Source organism: Trichomycterus rosablanca, chromosome 6 (genome assembly GCF_030014385.1).
Source record: "Trichomycterus rosablanca isolate fTriRos1 chromosome 6, fTriRos1.hap1, whole genome shotgun sequence".
NCBI lineage: Eukaryota > Metazoa > Chordata > Actinopteri > Siluriformes > Trichomycteridae > Trichomycterus > Trichomycterus rosablanca.
The window spans coordinates 34,366,855-34,392,817 of NC_085993.1; the positions used below are offsets into that span (position 1 = coordinate 34,366,855).

A 25,963-nucleotide genomic window follows, 5' to 3' on the forward strand; every position below is an offset into this window, starting at 1 on the left:
ACGTGTGTGTGCCTGTGTGTGTGTGTGTGTTTTTGTGACCTCCTCTCCCCTCTCCTGTCTCCCCCCCCCCTCTCCTTACAGATATGTAACTGAGTTTGTGGAACTGGGCAATGTCTCTGCACTGAGAACCTTCAGGGTTCTGCGAGCACTCAAAACTATTTCAGTCATCCCAGGTGAGAGCTAGCTGCCAGCTCACGGCCAGAGGCCGCCACTCTGTCCTTCCAAACCTGCGCTCATGCCATTCCCTCCTTCGCTGGCCTCTCTTTTTCTTGCTCGTTCTGTCGTTACCAGCGGCTCAACAAAATCAGGAATCCATGCACTTGAAAACAATCAAAAGGATTCCAGGCTTACGTAGAACACAGTGTAGTCTTTAAATGTAGTTCATATTTCTTTTGTTTGACTCTGTTCAGCTCTGTTATTTCTCACAGATGAGTTCTTGAGAAATACATAGGCTCTTTTTAATTTCTCTTCTTGTTTTGCATGAGACATTGCTAAAGGCTACAGTGTCACATTTGGAGGAGTCTTCTGTTTTCTTCTTTGCCTTTAGCATTTCCTTTCCCTGTTCTGTTGTGTTTCTATTTTCTGTTGCCTTCTGTTTTTGTAGTTCTGGTTTGTTCTCTTTACCTCCCCATTGCCTCTTTTCATTTTTAATTATTTCTTGGTATTTTCTCTTGGCCTCATGTTTATTCTCTTTTTATATCCCTGTTTATATTTTTCCCTCTGTTTCTTCTTATTAGTTGGGTTTTTTGTATTTTTCTATATTTTTCTAATGCTTAAATATTTTTTTACATTTATTTTCATGGTTTTCTTACATTTCCTAATTTCTTTAATTCTGTTTTCATTTTGTTTTCTCGTGTTTTCTATCCTGTTCATCATTTTTTGCTTCCCTTCTCTTTTTTTTAAATATATATATATATATATATATATATATATATATATATATTTTTTTTTTATTTTTTTTTTTTAATGCATATTCTCCCCTTTTTCTCCCTTTTTTAGCGCGTCCAATTGCCCGATTGCGTCATGCTTCCTCTCCACCAGTGCTGATCCCTGCTCTGATTGAGAAGAACGAAGCTAACCCACGCCCCCTCCAACACGTGGGCAGCATGCCGTATGCATCTTATCACCTACACTTTGACGAGTGCAGTGCAGCTCAGCGTTGTGTACGGAGAGACACACCCTGAGAGCACTCTTTTCTCATCTCTGTGCAGGCGCCATCAGTCAGCCAGCAGAGGTCGTAATTGCACCAGTCATGAGAGAGAGACCCCATCCGGCTTAGTCAACAGGCCAGTCGTTGTTTAGACAGAGCTGAGATTCGATACAATGTATTCGATATCCCAGCTCTGGTTCCAGCATGTGTTTTTACCACCTGAGCGGCCATTTGTTGGTATTTTTACTTTATTTTCTCTTTTCCTCATTTCTTTTAACCTCTGTTTCTTCTTATTAGTTGTTTTTTGTGTTTTTCTATATTTTTAGCTTTTTTTTCAATATTCTTTTACATTTATTTTTATAGTTTTCTTCTTTTACATTTTCTAATTTCTTTAATTGTTTTCTCATGTTTCTATCTTGTTCATAATTTTTAGTTTTTTGCTTCCCTTCTCTTTTAAATTTATTTTGTCCTTTTCTCTCCTACCATTTCGCTTTTATTCTGTTATCATTTACGCCTAAGTTCTTTTTAATTTTTGTTTATCTCTTCATTTGTCTCTTTTTATTTTACTCCCCTGCCCTTTCTTCTGACTTCACATTTTCCACTTCTTACTTACCCCGATCTTTTCTTTCTCTCTTTTCCCTGATCGTCTATTGTTAGAGTTCTATGTGCATGTGCACCGTCGCCAGTCTGTTTTATTTAATGTTGTGTGAGTGTGTAGCATGGTATTTAATCATGATACCCCCCTCCCCGACCACTTACAAGAAACACATACACATATACTGCATGTTTTCAATGTTTTAAAAAGCAGGCTCTCAGAGCATGTGTCAATTTAATGCACTAGTATTGAGATAACTTACTTTCTTTGCTGGCTTGTATTACACTCCTTTACATAAATAAGTATTTTAATCAATGTAATGGCTACATGACTTTAATGACACCAGTGACACAAGTGAACTGAATCAGTTCAATCAAAACATTTTAAAAAATTGTTGGAATTTGGAAGTAATTTTTCATACATTTGTTGAGAGATTAAAATATACCTAAGCCACTTAATCCCATTAATAGTAATCTGAAATACTTCAATAGAGAGGCGTGTCCATAAACCTGTATGTATATACAGTATGTGTGTATAAATGTGTGTAGGCTACATTTTAGCAAATTCCAACCATACTGTGATGCTAAACCTCTGTGTATTGTTCTAATGACAGCAAATTCCACCTATGCTACCATGCTAAACTTTTCGTTGTTTTTAATGTTAGCAAATTCCAACCATGTTGCCATGCTAAGTTTTCTGTATCTATAATGTTAAGCAAAATCCTAGCTTTATCAAATTCCAACCATGTCATCATGCTAAAAGTTCTAAAACTGATTTGTCTATTGTTCTAATGTTAGCAAATTCCACCTCTGCTACCATGCTAAACATTTCGCTGTTTTTTAATGTTAGCAAATTCCAACAATGTTGTCATGCTAAAAGCGGAACAATAACACAGCTAACACAGCTATAACAGCTAAGGGGGAGGTGATGTAAGCAATATGTAAATCACACAGAGCCAATCAGAGTTCCTTTCATTTTCATACTCCCACAATGCACTGCAGAAAGAAAAACAAAAACAACCGTTTGCAGTATATTTTGTCTACCATGAACATGAATCATTGTTGCGTCTCCCAGGATATATAGCGGCTCTTCTAGCTTGATGTTTGTGCTTGCTACGGCAGCACATATACTAAAATTGGAACGATACAGAGAAGATTAGCATGGCCCCTGCGCAAGGATGACACGCAAAATCGTGAAGCGTTACCATGTTTTTAAAGCTTAAATGTTATTACACTAAACACCTGAAGTAACTTGAAACCCTGAACTTGACTAAAAAACATAATTTAAGATGTAAAACATTTAAATCAGTCATTTAAATCAATGATACTAACACATCAGCTACCTAAAAACCCTAAAGAGAAACCTAAGAAGAAAGACTAAAAGTCCAAACCTAAAGAGCCCAAGAATTAAAACCTTTAATATAAACCTAAAATGATCCTAGCCTGTGAGCTAACTGAATTGTTTACGTTGTTATCAGTGTTAGCAAATAACACATATGCTACAATGCTAAACTTTTTGTGGTTGTTTTACTGTTTGCTAAATCCAACCATGTTGTCATGCTAAAAGCGGAACAATAACACAGCTAAGGGGGAGGTGATGTAAGCAGTGCTTAAATCACACAGAGCCAATCAGAGTTCCTTTCGTTTACATACTCCCACAATGCACTGCAGAAAGAAAAACAAAAACAACCGTTTGCAGTATATTTTGTCTACCATGAACATGAATCATTGTGGCGTCTCCCAGGATATATAGCGGCTCTTCTAGCTTGATGTTTGTGCTTGCTACGGCAGCACATATACTAAAATTGGAACGATACAGAGAAGATTAGCATGGCCCCTGTGCAAGGATGACACACAAAATCGTAAAGCGTTACCATATTTTTAAAGCTTAAATGTTATTACACTAAACACACCTGAGCTAACTTGAAACTCTGAACCTGATTAAAAATCATCATTGAAGACGTAAAACCTTCAAATCAGTTCTAATAATGTTGCTAACACATCAGCTACCTAAAAAGCCTAAACAGAAACCTAAAGAGCCCAATTCTTAAAATGACTGTTTAAAATAACAGTTACCGTTAAACCTATTAAGAACCTTAATCAAAATAAATCTGAGTTCAAACCTAAAGAGCCCAAGAATTAAATCCTTTAATATGAAGCTAAAATTATCCTAGCCTGTGAGCTAACTGAAATTTTTACATTTATGCTAAAATAACTCAAAGTTTAACTTCCCTTATTATTCTAAAGCGCATGTTAAAAACCTGTTTTATTAAAATAAAACTGCTGTATTAACCTTTAAAATGCTAAAATTAATTACAATAAGCAAAGAATCCAATCCTAAACCAGCTAATACCCCAAATTTCAATTTTTAGCAAATTCCAACCATGCTGTGATGCTAAACCTCTGTGTATTGTTCTAATGTTAGCAAATTCCACCTCTGCTACCATGCTAAACATTTCATTGTTGTTTTTATGTAAAAAAAATTCTAACCTTGTTGCCATGCTAAGTTTTCTGTATCTATAATGTTAAGCAAAATCCATCCTAGCTTTATCAAATTCCAACCGTGTTGTCATGCTAAAAGTGGAACAATAACACAGCTAAGGGGGAGGTGATGTATGCAAAAGGTTAATCTTCCAGAGCCAATCAGAGTTTCTTTCATTTAGATACTCCCACAATGCACTGCAAAAGGAGAACCAAACCTGATTGTTAGCAGTTGATTTTATCTACCATGAACATGAATCATTGTGGCGTCTCCCAGGATATATAGCGGCTCTTCTAGCTTGATGTTTGTGCTTGCTACGGCAGCACATATACTAAAATTGGAACGATACAGAGAAGATTAGCATGGCCCCTGCGCAAGGATGACACGCAAAATCGTGAAGCGTTACCATATTTTTAAAGCTTAAATGTTATTACACTAAACACACCTGAAGTAACTTGAAACCCTGAAACTGACTAAAAGACATCATTTAAGATGTAAATCCTTTGAATCAGTTCTAATAATGATGCTAACACATCAGCTACCTAAAAATCCTGAACAGAAACCGAAAGAGCCCAATTCTTAAAATGACTGTTAAAAATAACAGTTAACGTTGAACCTATTAAGAACCTTAATCAAAATAAATCTGAGTCCAAACCTAAAGAGCCCAAGAATTAAATCCTTTAATATCAACCTGAAATTATCCTAGCCTGTGAGCTAACTGAAATTTTTACGTTTATGCTAAAATAACTCAAAGTTTAACTTCTCTTATTATTCTAAACCTCATGTTAAAAACCCATTTTACTAAAATAAAAATGCTGTATTAACCTTTAGATGCTAAAACTAATTACAATAAGCAAAGAATCCAATCCTAAACCAGCTAATACCCCAAATTTATATTTTAGCAAATTCCAACATGCTGTGATGCTAAACCTCTGTGTATTGTTCTAATGTTAGCAAATTCCACCTATGCTACCATGCTAAACTTTTCATTGTTCTTCTATTGTTAGCAAATTCCAACCATGTTGCCATGCTAAGTTTTTATGTATCTATAATGTTAAGCAAAGTCCAGCCTAGCTGTATCAAATTCCAACCATGTTGTCATGCTAAAAGTGGAACAATAACACAGCTAACACAGCTAACACAGTTAACACAGCTAACACAACTAAGGGGGTGGTGATGTATGCAATGCGTGAATCACCCAGAGCCAATCAGAGTTCCTTTTATTTACATACTCCCACAATGCACTGCAGAAAGAGAAACAAAAATGGATTGTTAGCAGTATATTTTATCTACCATGAACATCAATCATTGTGGCGTCTCCAAGGATATATAGCGGCTCTTCTAGCTTGATGTTTGTGCTTGCTACGGCAGCACATATACTAAAATTGGAACGATACAGAGAAGATTAGCATGGCCCCTGCGCAAGGATGACACGCAAAATCGTGAAGCGTTACCATATTTTTAAAGCTTAAATGTTATTAAACTGAAAACACCTAAAAAGCCCAAATCTTAAAATGACTGTTAAAAATAACAGTTAACGTTGAACCTGTTAAGAATCTTGATCAAAATGAATCTAAGTCCAAACCTAAAGGGCCCAAGAATTTAATCCTTTAATATAAACCTAAAATTATCCTAGCCTGTGAGCTAACTGAAATTTTTACATTTAGGCTAAAGTAACCTGAAGTTTCACTTCCCTTATTATTCTAAACATCATGTTAAAAACCCAAGTTTTACTAAAATAAAACTGCTGTATTAACCTTTAGATGCTAAAACTATTTAAAATAAGCAAAGAATCCAATCCTAAACCAGCTAATACCCCAAATTTATATTTTAGCAAATTCCAACATGCTGTGATGCTAAACCTCTGTGTATTGTTCTAATGTTAGCAAATTCCACCTATGCTACCATGCTAAACTTTTCATTGTTCTTCTATTCGTTTTTATGTATCTATAATGTTAAGCAAAGTCCAGCCTAGCTTTATAAAATTCCAACCATGTTGTCATGCTAAAAGTGGAACAATAACACAGCTAACACAGCTAACACAGTTAACACAGTTAACACAGCTAACACAGCTAACACAGCTAACACAACTAAGGGGGTGGTGATGTATGCAATGCGTGAATCACCCAGAGCCAATCAGAGTTCCTTTTATTTACATACTCCCACAATGCACTGCAGAAAGAGAAACAAAAATGGATTGTTAGCAGTATATTTTATCTACCATGAACATCAATCATTGTGGCGTCTCCAAGGATATATAGCGGCTCTTCTAGCTTGATGTTTGTGCTTGCTACGGCAGCACATATACTAAAATTGGAACGATACAGAGAAGATTAGCATGGCCCCTGCGCAAGGATGACACGCAAAATCGTGAAGCGTTACCATATTTTTAAAGCTTAAATGTTATTAAACTGAAAACACCTAAAAAGCCCAAACCTTAAAATGACTGTTAAAAATATCAGTTAACGTTGAACCTGTTAAGAATCTTGATCAAAATGAATCTAAGTCCAAACCTAAAGAGCCCAAGAATTAAATCCTTTAATATAAACCTAAAATTATCCTAGCCTGTGAGCTAACTGAAATTTTTACGTTTAAGCTAAAGTAACCTGAAGTTTCACTTCCCTTATTATTCTAAACATCATGTTAAAAACCCATTTTACTAAAATAAAACTGCTGTATTAACCTTTAGATGCTAAAACTAATTAAAATAAGCAAAGAATCCAATCCTAAACCAGCTAAAACCCCAAATTTCCATTTTAGCAAATTCCAACCATGCTGTGATGCTAAACCTCTGTTTATTTTTCTGATGTTAGTAAATTCCACCTCTGCTACCATGCTAAACATTTCGTTGTTTTTTTAATGTTAGTAAATTCCAACCATGTTGTCATGCTAAAAGCGGAACAATAACACAGTTAACACAGCTAAGGGGGAGGTGATGTAAGCAATTTGTAAATCACACAGAGCCAATCAGAGTTCCTTTCGTTTACATACTCCCACAATGCACTGCAGAAAGAAAAACAAAAACAACCGTTTGCAGTATATTTTGTCTACCATGAACATGAATCATTGTGGCGTCTCCCAGGATATATAGCGGCTCTTCTAGCTTGATGTTTGTGCTTGCTACGGCAGCACATATACTAAAATTGGAACGATACAGAGAAGATTAGCATGGCCCCTGCGCAAGGATGACACGCAAAATCGTGAAGCGTTACCATATTTTTAAAGCTTAAATGTTATTACACTAAACACACCTGAGCTAACTTGAAACTCTGAACCTGATTAAAAATCATCATTGAAGACGTAAAACCTTCAAATCAGTTCTAATAATGTTGCTAACACATCAGCTACCTAAAAAGCCTAAACAGAAACCTAAAGAGCCCAATTCTTAAAATGACTGTTTAAAATAACAGTTACCGTTAAACCTATTAAGAACCTTAAACAAAATAAATCTGAGTTCAAACCTAAAGAGCCCAAGAATTAAATCCTTTAATATGAAGCTAAAATTATCCTAGCCTGTGAGCTAACTGAAATTTTTACATTTATGCTAAAATAACTCAAAGTTTAACTTCCCTTATTATTCTAAAGCGCATGTTAAAAACCTGTTTTATTAAAATAAAACTGCTGTATTAACCTTTAAAATGCTAAAATTAATTACAATAAGCAAAGAATCCAATCCTAAACCAGCTAATACCCCAAATTTCCATTTTTAGCAAATTCCAACCATGCTGTGATGCTAAACCTCTGTGTATTGTTCTAATGTTAGCAAATTCCACCTCTGCTACCATGCTAAACATTTCATTGTTGTTTTTATGTTAAAAAAATTCTAACCTTGTTGCCATGCTAAGTTTTCTGTATCTATAATGTTAAGCAAAATCCATCCTAGCTTTATCAAATTCCAACCATGTTGTCATGCTAAAAGTGGAACAATAACACAGTTAACACAGCTAAGGGGGAGGTGATGTATGCAAAAGATTAATCTTCCAGAGCCAATCAGAGTTTCTTTCATTTAGATACTCCCACAATGCACTGCAAAAGGAGAACCAAACCTGATTGTTAGCAGTTGATTTTATCTACCATGAACATGAATCATTGTGGCATCTCCCAGGATATATAGCGGCTCTTCTAGCTTGATGTTTGTGCTTGCTACGGCAGCACATATACTAAAATTGGAACGATACAGAGAAGATTAGCATGGCCCCTGCGCAAGGATGACACGCGTTACCATATTTTTAAAGCTTAAATGTTATTACACTAAACACACCTGAAGTAACTTGAAACCCTGAAACTGACTAAAAGACATCATTTAAGATGTAAATCCTTTGAATCAGTTCTAATAATGATGCTAACACATCAGCTACCTAAAAATCCTGAACAGAAACCGAAAGAGCCCAATTCTTAAAATGACTGTTAAAAATAACAGTTAACGTTGAACCTATTAAGAACCTTAATCAAAATAAATCTGAGTCCAAACCTAAAGAGCCCAAGAATTAAATCCTTTAATATCAACCTGAAATTATCGTAGCCTGTGAGCTAACTGAAATTTTTACGTTTATGCTAAAATAACTCAGTTTAACTTCTCTTATTATTCTAAACCTCATGTTAAAAACCCATTTTACTAAAATAAAAATGCTGTATTAACCTTTAGATGCTAAAACTAATTACAATAAGCAAAGAATCCAATCCTAAACCAGCTAATACCCCAAATTTATATTTTAGCAAATTCCAACATGCTGTGATGCTAAACCTCTGTGTATTGTTCTAATGTTAGCAAATTCCACCTATGCTACCATGCTAAACTTTTCATTGTTCTTCTATTGTTAGCAAATTCCAACCATGTTGCCATGCTAAGTTTTTATGTATCTATAATGTTAAGCAAAGTCCAGCCTAGCTTTATCAAATTCCAACCATATTGTCATGCTAAAAGTGGAACAATAACACAGCTAACACAACTAAGGGGGTGGTGATGTATGCAATGCGTGAATCACCCAGAGCCAATCAGAGTTCCTTTTATTTACATACTCCCACAATGCACTGCAGAAAGAGAAACAAAAATGGATTGTTAGCAGTATATTTTATCTACCATGAACATCAATCATTGTGGCGTCTCCAAGGATATATAGCGGCTCTTCTAGCTTGATGTTTGTGCTTGCTACGGCAGCACATATACTAAAATTGGAACGATACAGAGAAGATTAGCATGGCCCCTGCGCAAGGATGACACGCAAAATCGTGAAGCGTTACCATATTTTTAAAGCTTAAATGTTATTAAACTGAAAACACCTAAAAAGCCCAAATCTTAAAATGACTGTTAAAAATATCAGTTAACGTTGAACCTGTTAAGAATCTTGATCAAAATGAATCTAAGTCCAAACCTAAAGAGCCCAAGAATTAAATCCTTTAATATAAACCTAAAATTATCCTAGCCTGTGAGCTAACTGAAATTTTTACGTTTAAGCTAAAGTAACCTGAAGTTTCACTTCCCTTATTATTCTAAACATCATGTTAAAAACCCATTTTACTAAAAGAAAACTGCTGTATTAACCTTTAGATGCTAAAACTAATTAAAATAAGCAAAGAATCCAATCCTAAACCAGAAAAACCCCCAAATTTCCATTTTAGCAAATTCCAACCATGCTGTGATGCTAAACCTCTGTTTATTTTTCTGATGTTAGTAAATTCCACCTCTGCTACCATGCTAAACATTTCGTTGTTTTTTTAATGTTAGTAAATTCCAACCATGTTGTCATGCTAAAAGCGGAACAATAACACAGCTAAAGGGGAGGTGATGTAAGCAATTTGTAAATCACACAGAGCCAATCAGAGTTCCTTTCGTTTACATACTCCCACAATGCACTGCAGAAAGAAAAACAAAAACAACCGTTTGCAGTATATTTTGTCTACCATGAACATGAATCATTGTGGCGTCTCCCAGGATATATAGCGGCTCTTCTAGCTTGATGTTTGTGCTTGCTACGGCAGCACATATACTAAAATTGGAACGATACAGAGAAGATTAGCATGGCCCCTGCGCAAGGATGACACGCAAAATCGTGAAGCGTTACCATATTTTTAAAGCTTAAATGTTATTACACTAAACACACCTGAAGTAACTTGAAACCCTGAAACTGACTAAAAGACATCATTTAAGATGTAAATCCTTTGAATCAGTTCTAATAATGATGCTAACACATCAGCTACCTAAAAATCCTGAACAGAAACCGAAAGAGCCCAAATCTTAAAATGACTGTTAAAAATAACAGTTAACGTTGAACCTATTAAGAACCTTAATCAAAATAAATCTGAGTCCAAACCTAAAGAGCCCAAGAATTAAATCCTTTAATATCAACCTGAAATTATCCTAGCCTGTGAGCTAACTGAAATTTTTACGTTTATGCTAAAATAACTCAAAGTTTAACTTCTCTTATTATTCTAAACCTCATGTTAAAAACCCATTTTACTAAAATAAAAATGCTGTATTAACCTTTAGATGCTAAAACTAATTACAATAAGCAAAGAATCCAATCCTAAACCAGCTAATACCCCAAATTTATATTTTAGCAAATTCCAACATGCTGTGATGCTAAACCTCTGTGTATTGTTCTAATGTTAGCAAATTCCACCTATGCTACCATGCTAAACTTTTCATTGTTCTTCTATTGTTAGCAAATTCCAACCATGTTGCCATGCTAAGTTTTTATGTATCTATAATGTTAAGCAAAGTCCAGCCTAGCTTTATCAAATTCCAACCATGTTGTCATGCTAAAAGTGGAACAATAACACAGCTAACACAGCTAACACAGTTAACACAGCTAACACAACTAAGGGGGTGGTGATGTATGCAATGCGTGAATCACCCAGAGCCAATCAGAGTTCCTTTTATTTACATACTCCCACAATGCACTGCAGAAAGAGAAACAAAAATGGATTGTTAGCAGTATATTTTATCTACCATGAACATCAATCATTGTGGCGTCTCCAAGGATATATAGCGGCTCTTCTAGTTTGATGTTTGTGCTTGCTACGGCAGCACATATACTAAAATTGGAACGATACAGAGAAGATTAGCATGGCCCCTGCGCAAGGAAAACACGCAAAATCGTGAAGCGCTACCATATTTTTAAAGCTTAAATGTTATTACACTAAACACACCTGAGCTAACTTGAAACTCTGAAACTGACTAAAAAAATCATAATGCAGAACATGAAACTTTCAAATCTAAGAATGATGCTAACACACCAGCTACCTAAAAAGCCTAAACAGAAACCTAAAGAGCCCAATTCTTAAAATGACTGTTAAAAATAACAGTTAACGTTGAACCCATTAAGAATTTTGATCAAAATGAATCTAAGTCCAAACCTAAAGAGCCCAAGAATTAAATCCTTTAATATAAACCTAAAATTATCCTAGCCTGTGAGCTAACTGAACTTTTTACGTTTAAGCTAAAATAACCCGAAGTTTAACCGCCTTTATTATTCTAAACATCATGTTTAAAACCCAAGTTTTACCAAAATAAAACTGCTGCATTAACCTTTAGATGCTAAAACTAATTACAATAAGCAAAGAATCCAATCCTAAACCAGCTAATACCCCAAATTTATATTTTAGCAAATTCCAACATGCTGTGATGCTAAACCTCTGTGTATTGTTCTAATGTTAGCAAATTCCACCTATGCTACCATGCTAAACTTTTCATTGTTCTTCTATTGTTAGCAAATTCCAACCATGTTGCCATGCTAAGTTTTTATGTATCTATAATGTTAAGCAAAGTCCAGCCTAGCTTTATCAAATTCCAACCATGTTGTCATGCTAAAAGTGGAACAATAACACAGCTAACACAGTTAACACAGCTAACACAACTAAGGGGGTGGTGATGTATGCAATGCGTGAATCACCCAGAGCCAATCAGAGTTCCTTTTATTTACATACTCCCACAATGCACTGCAGAAAGAGAAACAAAAATGGATTGTTAGCAGTATATTTTATCTACCATGAACATCAATCATTGTGGCGTCTCCAAGGATATATAGCAGCTCTTCTAGCTTGATGTTTGTGCTTGCTACGGCAGCACATATACTAAAATTGGAACGATACAGAGAAGATTAGCATGGCCCCTGCGCAAGGATGACACGCAAAATCGTGAAGCGTTACCATATTTTTAAAGCTTAAATGTTATTAAACTGAAAACACCTAAAAAGCCCAAATCTTAAAATGACTGTTAAAAATAACAGTTAACGTTGAACCTGTTAAGAATCTTGATCAAAATGAATCTAAGTACAAACCTAAAGGGCCCAAGAATTAAATCCTTTAATAGAAACCTAAAATTATCCTAGCCTGTGAGCTAACTGAAATTTTTACGTTTAGGCTAAAGTAACCTGAAGTTTCACTTCCCTTATTATTCTAAACATCATGTTAAAAACCCAAGTTTAACTAAAATAAAACTGCTGTATTAACCTTTAGATGCTAAAACTATTTAAAATAAGCAAAGAATCCAATCCTAAACCAGCTAATACCCCAAATTTATATTTTAGCAAATTCCAACATGCTGTGATGCTAAACCTCTGTGTATTGTTATGTTAGCAAATTGGTATGTTAGCAAATTCCACCTATGCTACCATGCTAAACTTTTCATTGTTCTTCTATTCGTTTTTATGTATCTATAATGTTAAGCAAAGCCCAGCCTAGCTTTATAAAATTCCAACCATGTTGTCATGCTAAAAGTGGAACAATAACACAGCTAACACAGTTAACACAGCTAACACAGCTAACACAGCTAACACAGTTAACACAGCTAACACAACTAAGGGGGTGGTGATGTATGCAATGCGTGAATCACCCAGAGCCAATCAGAGTTCCTTTTATTTACATACTCCCACAATGCACTGCAGAAAGAGAAACAAAAATGGATTGTTAGCAGTATATTTTATCTACCATGAACATCAATCATTGTGGCGTCTCCAAGGATATATAGCGGCTCTTCTAGCTTGATGTTTGTGCTTGCTACGGCAGCACATATACTAAAATTGGAACGATACAGAGAAGATTAGCATGGCCCCTGCGCAAGGATGACACGCAAAATCGTGAAGCGTTACCATATTTTTAAAGCTTAAATGTTATTACACTAAACACACCTGAGCTAACTTGAAACTCTGAAACTGACTAAAAAATCATAATGCAGAACATGAAACTTTCAAATCTAAGAATGATGCTAACACACCAGCTACCTAAAAAGCCTAAACAGAAACCTAAAGAGCCCAATTCTTAAAATGACTGTTAAAAATAACAGTTAACGTTGAACCCATTAAGAATTTTGATCAAAATGAATCTAAGTCCAAACCTAAAGAGCCCAAGAATTAAATCCTTTAATATAAACCTAAAATTATCCTAGCCTGTGAGCTAACTGAACTTTTTACGTTTAAGCTAAAATAACCCGAAGTTTAACCGCCTTTATTATTCTAAACATCATGTTTAAAACCCAAGTTTTACCAAAATAAAACTGCTGCATTAACCTTTAGATGCTAAAACTAATTACAATAAGCAAAGAATCCAATCCTAAACCAGCTAATACCCCAAATTTATATTTTAGCAAATTCCAACATGCTGTGATGCTAAACCTCTGTGTATTGTTCTAATGTTAGCAAATTCCACCTATGCTACCATGCTAAACTTTTCATTGTTGTTCTATTGTTAGCAAATTCCAACCATGTTGCCATGCTAAGTTTTTATGTATCTATAATGTTAAGCAAAGTCCAGCCTAGCTTTATCAAATTCCAACCATGTTGTCATGCTAAAAGTGGAACAATAACACAGCTAACACAGTTAACACAGCTAACACAACTAAGGGGGTGGTGATGTATGCAATGCGTGAATCACCCAGAGCCAATCAGAGTTCCTTTTATTTACATACTCCCACAATGCACTGCAGAAAGAGAAACAAAAATGGATTGTTAGCAGTATATTTTATCTACCATGAACATCAATCATTGTGGCGTCTCCAAGGATATATAGCAGCTCTTCTAGCTTGATGTTTGTGCTTGCTACGGCAGCACATATACTAAAATTGGAACGATACAGAGAAGATTAGCATGGCCCCTGCGCAAGGATGACACGCAAAATCGTGAAGCGTTACCATATTTTTAAAGCTTAAATGTTATTAAACTGAAAACACCTAAAAAGCCCAAATCTTAAAATGACTGTTAAAAATAACAGTTAACGTTGAACCTGTTAAGAATCTTGATCAAAATGAATCTAAGTACAAACCTAAAGGGCCCAAGAATTAAATCCTTTAATAGAAACCTAAAATTATCCTAGCCTGTGAGCTAACTGAAATTTTTACGTTTAGGCTAAAGTAACCTGAAGTTTCACTTCCCTTATTATTCTAAACATCATGTTAAAAACCCAAGTTTAACTAAAATAAAACTGCTGTATTAACCTTTAGATGCTAAAACTATTTAAAATAAGCAAAGAATCCAATCCTAAACCAGCTAATACCCCAAATTTATATTTTAGCAAATTCCAACATGCTGTGATGCTAAACCTCTGTGTATTGTTATGTTAGCAAATTGGTATGTTAGCAAATTCCACCTATGCTACCATGCTAAACTTTTCATTGTTCTTCTATTCGTTTTTATGTATCTATAATGTTAAGCAAAGCCCAGCCTAGCTTTATAAAATTCCAACCATGTTGTCATGCTAAAAGTGGAACAATAACACAGCTAACACAGCTAACACAGCTAACACAGCTAACACAGTTAACACAGCTAACACAACTAAGGGGGTGGTGATGTATGCAATGCGTGAATCACCCAGAGCCAATCAGAGTTCCTTTTATTTACATACTCCCACAATGCACTGCAGAAAGAGAAACAAAAATGGATTGTTAGCAGTATATTTTATCTACCATGAACATCAATCATTGTGGCGTCTCCAAGGATATATAGCGGCTCTTCTAGCTTGATGTTTGTGCTTGCTACGGCAGCACATATACTAAAATTGGAACGATACAGAGAAGATTAGCATGGCCCCTGCGCAAGGATGACACGCAAAATCGTGAAGCGTTACCATATTTTTAAAGCTTAAATGTTATTACACTAAACACACCTGAGCTAACTTGAAACTCTGAAACTGACTAAAAAATCATAATGCAGAACATGAAACTTTCAAATCTAAGAATGATGCTAACACACCAGCTACCTAAAAAGCCTAAACAGAAACCTAGAGCCCAATTCTTAAAATGACTGTTAAAAATAACAGTTAACGTTGAACCCATTAAGAATTTTGATCAAAATGAATCTAAGTCCAAACCTAAAGAGCCCAAGAATTAAATCCTTTAATATAAACCTAAAATTATCCTAGCCTGTGAGCTAACTGAACTTTTTACGTTTAAGCTAAAATAACCCGAAGTTTAACCGCCTTTATTATTCTAAACATCATGTTTAAAACCCAAGTTTTACCAAAATAAAACTGCTGCATTAACCTTTAGATGCTAAAACTAATTACAATAAGCAAAGAATCCAATCCTAAACCAGCTAATACCCCAAATTTATATTTTAGCAAATTCCAACATGCTGTGATGCTAAACCTCTGTGTATTGTTCTAATGTTAGCAAATTCCACCTATGCTACCATGCTAAACTTTTCATTGTTGTTCTATTGTTAGCAAATTCCAACCATGTTGCCATGCTAAGTTTTTATGTATCTATAATGTTAAGCAAAGTCCAGCCTAGCTTTATCAAATTCCAACCATGTTGTCATGCTAAAAGTGGAACAATAACACAGCTAACACAGTTAACACAGCTAACACAACTAAGGGGGTGGTGATGTATGCAATGCGTGAATCACCCAGAGCCAATCAGAGTTCCTTTTATTTACATACTCCCACAATGCACTGCAGAAAGAGAAACAAAAATGGATTGTTAGCAGTATATTTTATCTACCATGAACATCAATCATTGTGGCGTCTCCAAGGATATATAGCAGCTCTTCTAGCTTGATGTTTGTGCTTGCTACGGCAGCACATATACTAAAATTGGAACGATACAGAGAAGATTAGCATGGCCCCTGCGCAAGGATGACACGCAAAATCGTGAAGCGTTACCATATTTTTAAAGCTTAAATGTTATTAAACTGAAAACACCTAAAAAGCCCAAATCTTAAAATGACTGTTAAAAATAACAGTTAACGTTGAACCTGTTAAGAATCTTGATCAAAATGAATCTAAGTACAAACCTAAAGGGCCCAAGAATTAAATCCTTTAATAGAAACCTAAAATTATCCTAGCCTGTGAGCTAACTGAAATTTTTACGTTTAGGCTAAAGTAACCTGAAGTTTCACTTCCCTTATTATTCTAAACATCATGTTAAAAACCCAAGTTTTACTAAAATAAAACTGCTGTATTAACCTTTAGATGCTAAAACTATTTAAAATAAGCAAAGAATCCAATCCTAAACCAGCTAATACCCCAAATTTATATTTTAGCAAATTCCAACATGCTGTGATGCTAAACCTCTGTGTATTGTTATGTTAGCAAATTGGTATGTTAGCAAATTCCACCTATGCTACCATGCTAAACTTTTCATTGTTCTTCTATTCGTTTTTATGTATCTATAATGTTAAGCAAAGCCCAGCCTAGCTTTATAAAATTCCAACCATGTTGTCATGCTAAAAGTGGAACAATAACACAGCTAACACAGTTAACACAGCTAACACAGTTAACACAGCTAACACAGTTAACACAGCTAACACAGTTAACACAGCTAACACAACTAAGGGGGTGGTGATGTATGCAATGCGTGAATCACCCAGAGCCAATCAGAGTTCCTTTTATTTACATACTCCCACAATGCACTGCAGAAAGAGAAACAAAAATGGATTGTTAGCAGTATATTTTATCTACCATGAACATCAATCATTGTGGCGTCTCCAAGGATATATAGCGGCTCTTCTAGTTTGATGTTTGTGCTTGCTACGGCAGCACATATACTAAAATTGGAATGATACAGAGAAGATTAGCATGGCCCCTGCGCAAGGATGACACGCAAAATCGTGAAGCGTTACCATATTTTTAAAGCTTAAATGTTATTACACTAAACACACCTGAGCTAACTTGAAACTCTGAAACTGACTAAAAAATCATAATGCAGAACATGAAACTTTCAAATCTAAGAATGATGCTAACACACCAGCTACCTAAAAAGCCTAAACAGAAACCTAAAGAGCCCAATTCTTAAAATGACTGTTAAAAATAACAGTTAACGTTGAACCCATTAAGAATTTTGATCAAAATGAATCTAAGTCCAAACCTAAAGAGCCCAAGAATTAAATCCTTTAATATAAACCTAAAATTATCCTAGCCTGTGAGCTAACTGAACTTTTTACGTTTAAGCTAAAATAACCCGAAGTTTAACCGCCTTTATTATTCTAAACATCATGTTTAAAACCCAAGTTTTACCAAAATAAAACTGCTGCATTAACCTTTAGATGCTAAAACTAATTACAATAAGCAAAGAATCCAATCCTAAACCAGCTAATACCCCAAATTTATATTTTAGCAAATTCCAACATGCTGTGATGCTAAACCTCTGTGTATTGTTCTAATGTTAGCAAATTCCACCTATGCTACCATGCTAAACTTTTCATTGTTGTTCTATTGTTAGCAAATTCCAACCATGTTGCCATGCTAAGTTTTTATGTATCTATAATGTTAAGCAAAGTCCAGCCTAGCTTTATCAAATTCCAACCATGTTGTCATGCTAAAAGTGGAACAATAACACAGCTAACACAGTTAACACAGCTAACACAACTAAGGGGGTGGTGATGTATGCAATGCGTGAATCACCCAGAGCCAATCAGAGTTCCTTTTATTTACATACTCCCACAATGCACTGCAGAAAGAGAAACAAAAATGGATTGTTAGCAGTATATTTTATCTACCATGAACATCAATCATTGTGGCGTCTCCAAGGATATATAGCAGCTCTTCTAGCTTGATGTTTGTGCTTGCTACGGCAGCACATATACTAAAATTGGAACGATACAGAGAAGATTAGCATGGCCCCTGCGCAAGGATGACACGCAAAATCGTGAAGCGTTACCATATTTTTAAAGCTTAAATGTTATTAAACTGAAAACACCTAAAAAGCCCAAATCTTAAAATGACTGTTAAAAATAACAGTTAACGTTGAACCTGTTAAGAATCTTGATCAAAATGAATCTAAGTACAAACCTAAAGGGCCCAAGAATTAAATCCTTTAATAGAAACCTAAAATTATCCTAGCCTGTGAGCTAACTGAAATTTTTACGTTTAGGCTAAAGTAACCTGAAGTTTCACTTCCCTTATTATTCTAAACATCATGTTAAAAACCCAAGTTTAACTAAAATAAAACTGCTGTATTAACCTTTAGATGCTAAAACTATTTAAAATAAGCAAAGAATCCAATCCTAAACCAGCTAATACCCCAAATTTATATTTTAGCAAATTCCAACATGCTGTGATGCTAAACCTCTGTGTATTGTTATGTTAGCAAATTGGTATGTTAGCAAATTCCACCTATGCTACCATGCTAAACTTTTCATTGTTCTTCTATTCGTTTTTATGTATCTATAATGTTAAGCAAAGCCCAGCCTAGCTTTATAAAATTCCAACCATGTTGTCATGCTAAAAGTGGAACAATAACACAGCTAACACAGTTAACACAGCTAACACAGTTAACACAGTTAACACAGCTAACACAGTTAACACAGCTAACACAGTTAACACAGCTAACACAACTAAGGGGGTGGTGATGTATGCAATGCGTGAATCACCCAGAGCCAATCAGAGTTCCTTTTATTTACATACTCCCACAATGCACTGCAGAAAGAGAAACAAAAATGGATTGTTAGCAGTATATTTTATCTACCATGAACATCAATCATTGTGGCGTCTCCAAGGATATATAGCGGCTCTTCTAGTTTGATGTTTGTGCTTGCTACGGCAGCACATATACTAAAATTGGAATGATACAGAGAAGATTAGCATGGCCCCTGCGCAAGGATGACACGCAAAATCGTGAAGCGTTACCATATTTTTAAAGCTTAAATGTTATTACACTAAACACACCTGAGCTAACTTGAAACTCTGAAACTGACTAAAAAATCATAATGCAGAACATGAAACTTTCAAATCTAAGAATGATGCTAACACACCAGCTACCTAAAAAGCCTAAACAGAAACCTAAAGAGCCCAATTCTTAAAATGACTGTTAAAAATAACAGTTAACGTTGAACCCATTAAGAATTTTGATCAAAATGAATCTAAGTCCAAACCTAAAGAGCCCAAGAATTAAATCCTTTAATATAAACCTAAAATTATCCTAGCCTGTGAGCTAACTGAACTTTTTACGTTTAAGCTAAAATAACCCGAAGTTTAACCGCCTTTATTATTCTAAACATCATGTTTAAAAGCCAAGTTTTACCAAAATAAAACTGCTGCATTAACCTTTAGATGCTAAAACTAATTACAATAAGCAAAGAATCCAATCCTAAACCAGCTAATACCCCAAATTTATATTTTAGCAAATTCCAACATGCTGTGATGCTAAACCTCTGTGTATTGTTCTAATGTTAGCAAATTCCACCTATGCTACCATGCTAAACTTTTCATTGTTGTTCTATTGTTAGCAAATTCCAACCATGTTGCCATGCTAAGTTTTTATGTATCTATAATGTTAAGCAAAGTCCAGCCTAGCTTTATCAAATTCCAACCATGTTGTCATGCTAAAAGTGGAACAATAACACAGCTAACACAGTTAACACAGCTAACACAACTAAGGGGGTGGTGATGTATGCAATGCGTGAATCACCCAGAGCCAATCAGAGTTCCTTTTATTTACATACTCCCACAATGCACTGCAGAAAGAGAAACAAAAATGGATTGTTAGCAGTATATTTTATCTACCATGAACATCAATCATTGTGGCGTCTCCAAGGATATATAGCAGCTCTTCTAGCTTGATGTTTGTGCTTGCTACGGCAGCACATATACTAAAATTGGAACGATACAGAGAAGATTAGCATGGCCCCTGCGCAAGGATGACACGCAAAATCGTGAAGCGTTACCATATTTTTAAAGCTTAAATGTTATTAAACTGAAAACACCTAAAAAGCCCAAATCTTAAAATGACTGTTAAAAATAACAGTTAACGTTGAACCTGTTAAGAATCTTGATCAAAATGAATCTAAGTACAAACCTAAAGGGCCCAAGAATTAAATCCTTTAATAGAAACCTAAAATTATCCTAGCCTGTGAGCTAACTGAAATTTTTACGTTTAGGCTAAAGTAACCTGAAGTTTCACTTCCCTTATTATTCTAAACATCATGTTAAAAACCCAAGTTTTACTAAAATAAAACTGCTGTATTAACCTTTAGATGCTAAAACTATTTAAAATAAGCAAAGAATCCAATCCTAAACCAGCTAATACCCCAAATTTATATTTTAGCAAATTCCAACATGCTGTGATGCTAAACCTCTGTGTATTGTTATGTTAGCAAATTGGTATGTTAGCAAATTCCACCTATGCTACCATGCTAAACTTTTCATTGTTCTTCTATTCGTTTTTATGTATCTATAATGTTAAGCAAAGCCCAGCCTAGCTTTATAAAATTCCAACCATGTTGTCATGCTAAAAGTGGAACAATAACACAGCTAACACAGTTAACACAGCTAACACAGCTAACACAGTTAACACAGCTAACACAGTTAACACAGCTAACACAGTTAACACAGCTAACACAACTAAGGGGGTGGTGATGTATGCAATGCGTGAATCACCCAGAGCCAATCAGAGTTCCTTTTATTTACATACTCCCACAATGCACTGCAGAAAGAGAAACAAAAATGGATTGTTAGCAGTATATTTTATCTACCATGAACATCAATCATTGTGGCGTCTCCAAGGATATATAGCGGCTCTTCTAGCTTGATGTTTGTGCTTGCTACGGCAGCACATATACTAAAATTGGAACGATACAGAGAAGATTAGCATGGCCCCTGCGCAAGGATGACACGCAAAATCGTGAAGCGTTACCATATTTTTAAAGCTTAAATGTTATTACACTAAACACACCTGAGCTAACTTGAAACTCTGAAACTGACTAAAAAATCATAATGCAGAACATGAAACTTTCAAATCTAAGAATGATGCTAACACACCAGCTACCTAAAAAGCCTAAACAGAAACCTAAAGAGCCCAATTCTTAAAATGACTGTTAAAAATAACAGTTAACATTGAACCCATTAAGAATTTTGATCAAAATGAATCTAAGTCCAAACCTAAAGAGCCCAAGAATTAAATCCTTTAATATAAACCTAAAATTATCCTAGCCTGTGAGCTAACTGAACTTTTTACGTTTAAGCTAAAATAACCCGAAGTTTAACCGCCTTTATTATTCTAAACATCATGTTTAACCCAAGTTTTACCAAAATAAAACTGCTGCATTAACCTTTAGATGCTAAAACTAATTACAATAAGCAAAGAATCCAATCCTAAACCAGCTAATACCCCAAATTTCCATTTTAGCAAATTCCAACCATGCTGTGATGCTAAACCTCTGTGTATTGTTCTAATGTTAGCAAATTCCACCTATGCTACCATGCTAAACTTTTCATTGTTGTTCTATTGTTAGCAAATTCCAACCATGTTGCCATGCTAAGTTTTTATGTATCTATAATGTTAAGCAAAGTCCAGCCTAGCTTTATCAAATTCCAACCATGTTGTCATGCTAAAAGTGGAACAATAACACAGCTAACACAGTTAACACAGCTAACACAGTTAACACAGCTAACACAACTAAGGGGGTGGTGATGTATGCAATGCGTGAATCACCCAGAGCCAATCAGAGTTCCTTTTATTTACATACTCCCACAATGCACTGCAGAAAGAGAAACAAAAATGGATTGTTAGCAGTATATTTTATCTACCATGAACATCAATCATTGTGGCGTCTCCAAGGATATATAGCGGCTCTTCTAGCTTGATGTTTGTGCTTGCTACGGCAGCACATATACTAAAATTGGAACGATACAGAGAAGATTAGCATGGCCCCTGCGCAAGGATGACACGCAAAATCGTGAAGCGTTACCATATTTTTAAAGCTTAAATGTTATTAAACTGAAAACACCTAAAAAGCCCAAATCTTAAAATGACTGTTAAAAATAACAGTTAACGTTGAACCTGTTAAGAATCTTGATCAAAATAAATCTAAGTCCAAACCTAAAGGGCCCAAGAATTAAATCCTTTAATAGAAACCTAAAATTATCCTAGCCTGTGAGCTAACTGAAATTTTTACGTTTAGGCTAAAGTAACCTGAAGTTTCACTTCCCTTATTATTCTAAACATCATGTTAAAAACCCATTTTACTAAAATAAAACTGCTGTATTAACCTTTAGATGCTAAAACTATTTAAAATAAGCAAAGAATCCAATCCTAAACCAGCTAATACCCCAAATTTATATTTTAGCAAATTCCAACATGCTGTGATGCTAAACCTCTGTGTATTGTTATGTTAGCAAATTGGTATGTTAGCAAATTCCACCTATGCTACCATGCTAAACTTTTCATTGTTCTTCTATTCGTTTTTATGTATCTATAATGTTAAGCAAAGCCCAGCCTAGCTTTATAAAATTCCAACCATGTTGTCATGCTAAAAGTGGAACAATAACACAGCTAACACAGTTAACACAGCTAACACAGTTAACACAGCTAACACAGCTAACACAGCTAACACAGCTAACACAACTAAGGGGGTGGTGATGTATGCAATGCGTGAATCACCCAGAGCCAATCAGAGTTCCTTTTATTTACATACTCCCACAATGCACTGCAGAAAGAGAAACAAAAATGGATTGTTAGCAGTATATTTTATCTACCATGAACATCAATCATTGTGGCGTCTCCAAGGATATATGTCGGATATATAGCGGCTCTTCTAGCTTGATGTTTGTGCTTGCTACGGCAGCACATATACTAAAATTGGAACGATACAGAGAAGATTAGCATGGCCCCTGCGCAAGGATGACACGCAAAATCGTGAAGCGTTACCATATTTTTAAAGCTTAAATGTTATTAAACTGAAAACACCTAAAAATCCCAAATCTTAAAATGACTGTTAAAAATAACAGTTAACGTTGAACCTGTTAAGAATCTTGATCAAAATGAATCTCTAAAGGGCCCAAGAATTAAATCCTTTAATATAAACCTAAAATTATCCTAGCCTGTGAGCTAACTGAACTTTTTACGTTTAAGCTAAAATAACCCGAAGTTTAACCGCCTTTATTATTCTAAACATCATGTTTAAAACCCAAGTTTTACCAAAATAAAACTGCTGCATTAACCTTTAGATGCTAAAACTAATTACAATAAGCAAAGAATCCAATCCTAAACCAGCTAATACCCCAAATTTATATTTTAGCAAATTCCAACATGCTGTGATGCTAAACCTCTGTGTATTGTTCTAATGTTAACAAATTCCACCTATGCTACCATGCTAAACTTTTCATTGTTGTTCTATTGTTAGCAAATTCCAACCATGTTGCCATGCTAAGTTTTTATGTATCTATAATGTTAAGCAAAGTCCAGCCTAGCTTTATCAAATTCCAACCATGTTGTCATGCTAAAAGTGGAACAATAACACAGCTAACACAGTTAACACAGCTAACACAGTTAACACAGCTAACACAACTAAGGGGGTGGTGATGTATGCAATGCGTGAATCACCCAGAGCCAATCAGAGTTCCTTTTATTTACATACTCCCACAATGCACTGCAGAAAGAGAAACAAAAATGGATTGTTAGCAGTATATTTTATCTACCATGAACATCAATCATTGTGGCGTCTCCAAGGATATATAGCGGCTCTTCTAGCTTGATGTTTGTGCTTGCTACGGCAGCACATATACTAAAATTGGAACGATACAGAGAAGATTAGCATGGCCCCTGCGCAAGGATGACACGCAAAATCGTGAAGCGTTACCATATTTTTAAAGCTTAAATGTTATTAAACTGAAAACACCTAAAAAGCCAAAATCTTAAAATGACTGTTAAAAATAACAGTTAACGTTGAACCTGTTAAGAATCTTGATCAAAATGAATCTAAGTACAAACCTAAAGAGCCCAAGAATTAAATCCTTTAATATAAACCTAAAATTATCCTAGCCTGTGAGCTAACTGAAATTTTTACGTTTAGGCTAAAGTAACCTGAAGTTTCACTTCCCTTATTATTCTAAAAATCATGTTAAAAACCCAAGTTTTACTAAAATAAAACTGCTGTATTAACCTTTAGATGCTAAAACTATTTAAAATAAGCAAAGAATCCAATCCTAAACCAGCTAATACCCCAAATTTATATTTTAGCAAATTCCAACATGCTGTGATGCTAAACCTCTGTGTATTGTTCTAATGTTAGCAAATTCCACCTATGCTACCATGCTAAACTTTTCATTGTTCTTCTATTCGTTTTTATGTATCTATAATGTTAAGCAAAGTCCAGCCTAGCTTTATCAAATTCCAACCATGTTGTCATGCTAAAAGTGGAACAATAACACAGCTAACACAGTTAACACAGCTAACACAGTTAGCACAGCTAACACAGCTAACACAGTTAACACAGCTAACACAACTAAGGGGGTGGTGATGTATGCAATGCGTGAATCACCCAGAGCCAATCAGAGTTCCTTTTATTTACATACTCCCACAATGCACTGCAGAAAGAGAAACAAAAATGGATTGTTAGCAGTATATTTTATCTACCATGAACATGAATCATTGTGGCGTCTCCCAGGATATATAGCGGCTCTTCTAGCTTGATGTTTGTGCTTGCTACGGCAGCACATATACTAAAATTGGAACGATACAGAGAAGATTAGCATGGCCCCTGCGCAAGGATGACACGCAAAATCGTGAAGCGTTACCATATTTTTAAAGCTTAAATGTTATTACACTAAACACACCTGAGCTAACTTGAAACTCTGAACCTGAGTAAAAATCATCATTTAAAACCTTAAAATCAATTTACACGACCCTAAAAGTAAACCTAAAAGTAATAATCTGAATTTTTCATTTTCATGCAAAATACCCCAAAGTGTTTAAACCTCATTTAAAAAAACATTCTAATACTTTCTAAAATAACACTTTATTTTGTTTATTATGTTTTTGACTGATGCCTGGTGTTTTTCTGCAGGTTTGAAGACAATCGTTGGTGCTCTTATCCAGTCAGTTAAGAAGCTGTCGGATGTGATGATCCTGACTGTCTTCTGTCTGAGTGTTTTTGCGCTGATTGGCTTACAGCTGTTCATGGGAAATCTCCGGCAAAAATGTGTTAGAATGCCTCAAAACGGCACAGAAGCAAACTTGACCACAGTGTTTGACATCGGCACTGGCAATGAGCTGTTTAATAATACCTTCAACTGGACTGAATACATCAGTGACAAGAGTGAGTGGGTTTAAAGCTGTTTGTTAGTATGAATTTTTACCAGTTTCATTCCCTGTCTTCTTTATATTGTATACATCACCCTATCATTACATTTTCATCTGTTGAAAACATTGTGTTAGTAATAAAGGGGGGACCCTTTTTAACACACTCCACTCCTCTTTAAAGATTTTCAGCGGGGTTATAAAACAGATTCAACTGAAAAGTGTTCCTCAAACTGTTACATCAAAGTTGGTAACCATTAAACGAAAGGGTCTAAACTTTTAAAAATAACCT

General features: G+C 35.1%; 2 protein-coding genes, 23 non-coding genes and 1 pseudogene across 25 annotated transcripts in view; all 26 read left to right on the forward strand.

Moving 5' to 3' along the window:
- Positions 1–25,963, forward strand: part of nudt15 (nudix (nucleoside diphosphate linked moiety X)-type motif 15) — a 426,914-nt gene that overhangs the window by 129,064 nt on the left and 271,887 nt on the right. The window lies entirely within an intron of this gene.
- scn1lab (sodium channel, voltage-gated, type I like, alpha b) overlaps positions 1–25,963 on the forward strand; it is a 96,318-nt gene that overhangs the window by 18,383 nt on the left and 51,972 nt on the right. Inside the window, exon 7 of the mRNA XM_062997729.1 lies at positions 25,439–25,690. Coding sequence (XP_062853799.1) covers positions 25,439–25,690 — 252 coding nt within the window. The remainder of the gene's footprint in view (positions 1–25,438; positions 25,691–25,963) is intronic.
- LOC134317371 (U6 spliceosomal RNA) lies at positions 2,851–2,957 on the forward strand. Its single transcript, XR_010013194.1, has one exon. It is a non-coding gene; the product is annotated as a U6 spliceosomal RNA (small nuclear RNA).
- LOC134317377 (U6 spliceosomal RNA) lies at positions 3,520–3,627 on the forward strand. The gene has a single exon (XR_010013200.1). It is a non-coding gene; the product is annotated as a U6 spliceosomal RNA (small nuclear RNA).
- LOC134317423 (U6 spliceosomal RNA) lies at positions 4,534–4,640 on the forward strand. Its single transcript, XR_010013235.1, has one exon. It is a non-coding gene; the product is annotated as a U6 spliceosomal RNA (small nuclear RNA).
- LOC134317424 (U6 spliceosomal RNA) lies at positions 5,582–5,688 on the forward strand. The gene has a single exon (XR_010013236.1). It is a non-coding gene; the product is annotated as a U6 spliceosomal RNA (small nuclear RNA).
- LOC134317425 (U6 spliceosomal RNA) lies at positions 6,510–6,616 on the forward strand. Its single transcript, XR_010013237.1, has one exon. It is a non-coding gene; the product is annotated as a U6 spliceosomal RNA (small nuclear RNA).
- LOC134317426 (U6 spliceosomal RNA) lies at positions 7,340–7,446 on the forward strand. Its single transcript, XR_010013238.1, has one exon. It is a non-coding gene; the product is annotated as a U6 spliceosomal RNA (small nuclear RNA).
- Positions 8,363–8,457, forward strand: LOC134317380 (U6 spliceosomal RNA; annotated as a pseudogene).
- Positions 9,369–9,475, forward strand: LOC134317427 (U6 spliceosomal RNA). The gene has a single exon (XR_010013239.1). It is a non-coding gene; the product is annotated as a U6 spliceosomal RNA (small nuclear RNA).
- LOC134317428 (U6 spliceosomal RNA) lies at positions 10,190–10,296 on the forward strand. Its single transcript, XR_010013240.1, has one exon. It is a non-coding gene; the product is annotated as a U6 spliceosomal RNA (small nuclear RNA).
- Positions 11,238–11,344, forward strand: LOC134317378 (U6 spliceosomal RNA). The gene has a single exon (XR_010013201.1). It is a non-coding gene; the product is annotated as a U6 spliceosomal RNA (small nuclear RNA).
- LOC134317430 (U6 spliceosomal RNA) lies at positions 12,276–12,382 on the forward strand. Its single transcript, XR_010013241.1, has one exon. It is a non-coding gene; the product is annotated as a U6 spliceosomal RNA (small nuclear RNA).
- Positions 13,217–13,323, forward strand: LOC134317431 (U6 spliceosomal RNA). The gene has a single exon (XR_010013242.1). It is a non-coding gene; the product is annotated as a U6 spliceosomal RNA (small nuclear RNA).
- On the forward strand, positions 14,254–14,360 carry LOC134317432 (U6 spliceosomal RNA). Its single transcript, XR_010013243.1, has one exon. It is a non-coding gene; the product is annotated as a U6 spliceosomal RNA (small nuclear RNA).
- Positions 15,186–15,292, forward strand: LOC134317433 (U6 spliceosomal RNA). The gene has a single exon (XR_010013244.1). It is a non-coding gene; the product is annotated as a U6 spliceosomal RNA (small nuclear RNA).
- Positions 16,221–16,327, forward strand: LOC134317434 (U6 spliceosomal RNA). The gene has a single exon (XR_010013245.1). It is a non-coding gene; the product is annotated as a U6 spliceosomal RNA (small nuclear RNA).
- Positions 17,180–17,286, forward strand: LOC134317374 (U6 spliceosomal RNA). Its single transcript, XR_010013197.1, has one exon. It is a non-coding gene; the product is annotated as a U6 spliceosomal RNA (small nuclear RNA).
- On the forward strand, positions 18,217–18,323 carry LOC134317435 (U6 spliceosomal RNA). The gene has a single exon (XR_010013246.1). It is a non-coding gene; the product is annotated as a U6 spliceosomal RNA (small nuclear RNA).
- On the forward strand, positions 19,185–19,291 carry LOC134317375 (U6 spliceosomal RNA). Its single transcript, XR_010013198.1, has one exon. It is a non-coding gene; the product is annotated as a U6 spliceosomal RNA (small nuclear RNA).
- On the forward strand, positions 20,222–20,328 carry LOC134317436 (U6 spliceosomal RNA). The gene has a single exon (XR_010013247.1). It is a non-coding gene; the product is annotated as a U6 spliceosomal RNA (small nuclear RNA).
- LOC134317437 (U6 spliceosomal RNA) lies at positions 21,190–21,296 on the forward strand. The gene has a single exon (XR_010013248.1). It is a non-coding gene; the product is annotated as a U6 spliceosomal RNA (small nuclear RNA).
- Positions 22,244–22,350, forward strand: LOC134317367 (U6 spliceosomal RNA). The gene has a single exon (XR_010013190.1). It is a non-coding gene; the product is annotated as a U6 spliceosomal RNA (small nuclear RNA).
- On the forward strand, positions 23,203–23,309 carry LOC134317368 (U6 spliceosomal RNA). Its single transcript, XR_010013191.1, has one exon. It is a non-coding gene; the product is annotated as a U6 spliceosomal RNA (small nuclear RNA).
- On the forward strand, positions 24,134–24,240 carry LOC134317369 (U6 spliceosomal RNA). The gene has a single exon (XR_010013192.1). It is a non-coding gene; the product is annotated as a U6 spliceosomal RNA (small nuclear RNA).
- Positions 25,071–25,177, forward strand: LOC134317370 (U6 spliceosomal RNA). The gene has a single exon (XR_010013193.1). It is a non-coding gene; the product is annotated as a U6 spliceosomal RNA (small nuclear RNA).